Source organism: Mizuhopecten yessoensis, unplaced genomic scaffold (genome assembly GCF_002113885.1).
Source record: "Mizuhopecten yessoensis strain PY_sf001 unplaced genomic scaffold, ASM211388v2 hete_35993170, whole genome shotgun sequence".
Taxonomy (NCBI): domain Eukaryota; kingdom Metazoa; phylum Mollusca; class Bivalvia; order Pectinida; family Pectinidae; genus Mizuhopecten; species Mizuhopecten yessoensis.
In genome coordinates, this window is record NW_018485915.1 from 1 (window position 1) to 1,676 (window position 1,676).

The 1,676-nt window shown below is 33.5% G+C and overlaps 1 protein-coding gene across 1 annotated transcript; it reads right to left on the reverse strand.

Moving 5' to 3' along the window:
• Positions 1-307: 307 nt before the first annotated feature.
• On the reverse strand, positions 308-1,395 carry LOC110445018 (the record flags this gene model as incomplete). The annotated part of the gene is made up of 3 exons (XM_021489378.1): positions 1,281-1,395; positions 695-834; positions 308-447 (listed from the first exon to the last, which is right to left on the reverse strand). Coding segments are annotated over exons 1-3 (386 nt in total), but the record flags the coding sequence as incomplete, so codon positions are not given.
• Between the last annotated feature and the right edge of the window lie 281 nt (positions 1,396-1,676).

Genomic DNA, 1,676 nt, shown 5'->3' on the forward strand with positions numbered 1-1,676 from the left:
GTCACAATTACATGTCATCACACTACAATAGAAACGTGACGTCACAATGTACACTAGATAAATTGACAATCTTACACAAATTTTTACTGTGGCCTGTTGAGACTAAGATTAACTATTTTGATTAAATGGTCTGCCTTCTTTTCTCATAGAATAGTGTCTATCGTGATAGTAATTATTTAAAAACGTTTGTCCCCCGTTCGGGATTAGTTTCTCCATTGTTCATGTTATCATCTGATTCTTTTCTAATGCCTTACATTGGTTCTTCAATACCATAGTCCTTTGCTGACTTGTTACGTGGGAATCTTACTTAATAATCGCTGTATTCACTTTGAGACCTTTGCCATTGCACATAACATCAATAGCTTCACCAACTCTTCTAGAGTCTAATTGGTCATCCAGATTATTATCCACGTTGTGTTCTAACATCAAAATCTTCACGTGTGTGTTCTGTAGTAAACCCAAAATAAAAGTTTATGTAAATATTCCTATCGGATACAACCTTATTGTTAGTTACTATAATCGAAATAAAAATAGGAATAAATTGTGAAAACTGAACGTAAGGAATAAAGTGTGTACAGCAGTAAACATACAGTTTCCTGATACTGATGATTTGGTCATAACATCAAAAAACCTTATTCCTAACGAGTACCTAATAATGTAAACGTGTGTATGTATGGTTAAATATTATACTTACCAATGGGCAGTTGTCGACGGTTACAGTTTTGTCAGCTGTTAATACAGTGACGAAAATTTGCGATACACTTGTGCAATTTGAAACAACTGATTTTATTGAGTCCGTAACTGTTAGGTTGATGTGTCCGTCTCCGTCACAAGCTGTGAAAAAAATAGCAAAAATAAATCTCCTGATCGGCAAAGGAAATAAAGGAATATAATAAAAAAAAAAGCATACAGTCTACATGGAAAGACAATTGAATTACTGTCGAGGATCAGATAGAAAAAAATATGTAACGCAATGATATAAGCATCGGATCCTTAATGTTTCAATTGATATCTTTGATATGATAAATTGTGGACATTTTCCAAGATAATATTAATGATTTATGTTCTTGTTTAAATAGATCACATTCTGCAGAGGTGTTATTTTCCCGAACTTGAACAAAAAAATAATGCGAGTAATGCATATAATACTAGACTACGGAAAGTATTACCAACAGTGGACGTAAATATATGTATTAATACAATAATTTGAACAAGAATTCTCACAAGTTTATGTCCTCAGATATAGAAGTGATTTTTAATATCTGAACAATTTTACTCACCGAGGTCGCTGTATTTTGGAGGTTGTGCATCTGCAGCGCATTTAAAAAACGCAGGAAGCACAGCTACTATAAAAAGGTAATAGAGTGTATTCTGATGCATTTCCATCTTCTAAAACTCCTGAAAGATAATCGGATTATTCATTTCATCAATTTATATCATAAATTGTACATGTCAATAGTGTGTTCCTGATCTTTCTAGTGATCTATATAATACAAAGATTATAAAGCAATGTTATTGTGTTTTGATAAGCTCAAAATCGAACATTATTAACGCCGCAGTTATAGCAGCGGGGTGAGCGATAATGTTACATACAACCCGCCTACTGAAGTAAATGATAATGTGACACAACATTCACGTTTAGCGGGGTGAGCGATAATGTTACACACAACCCGCCT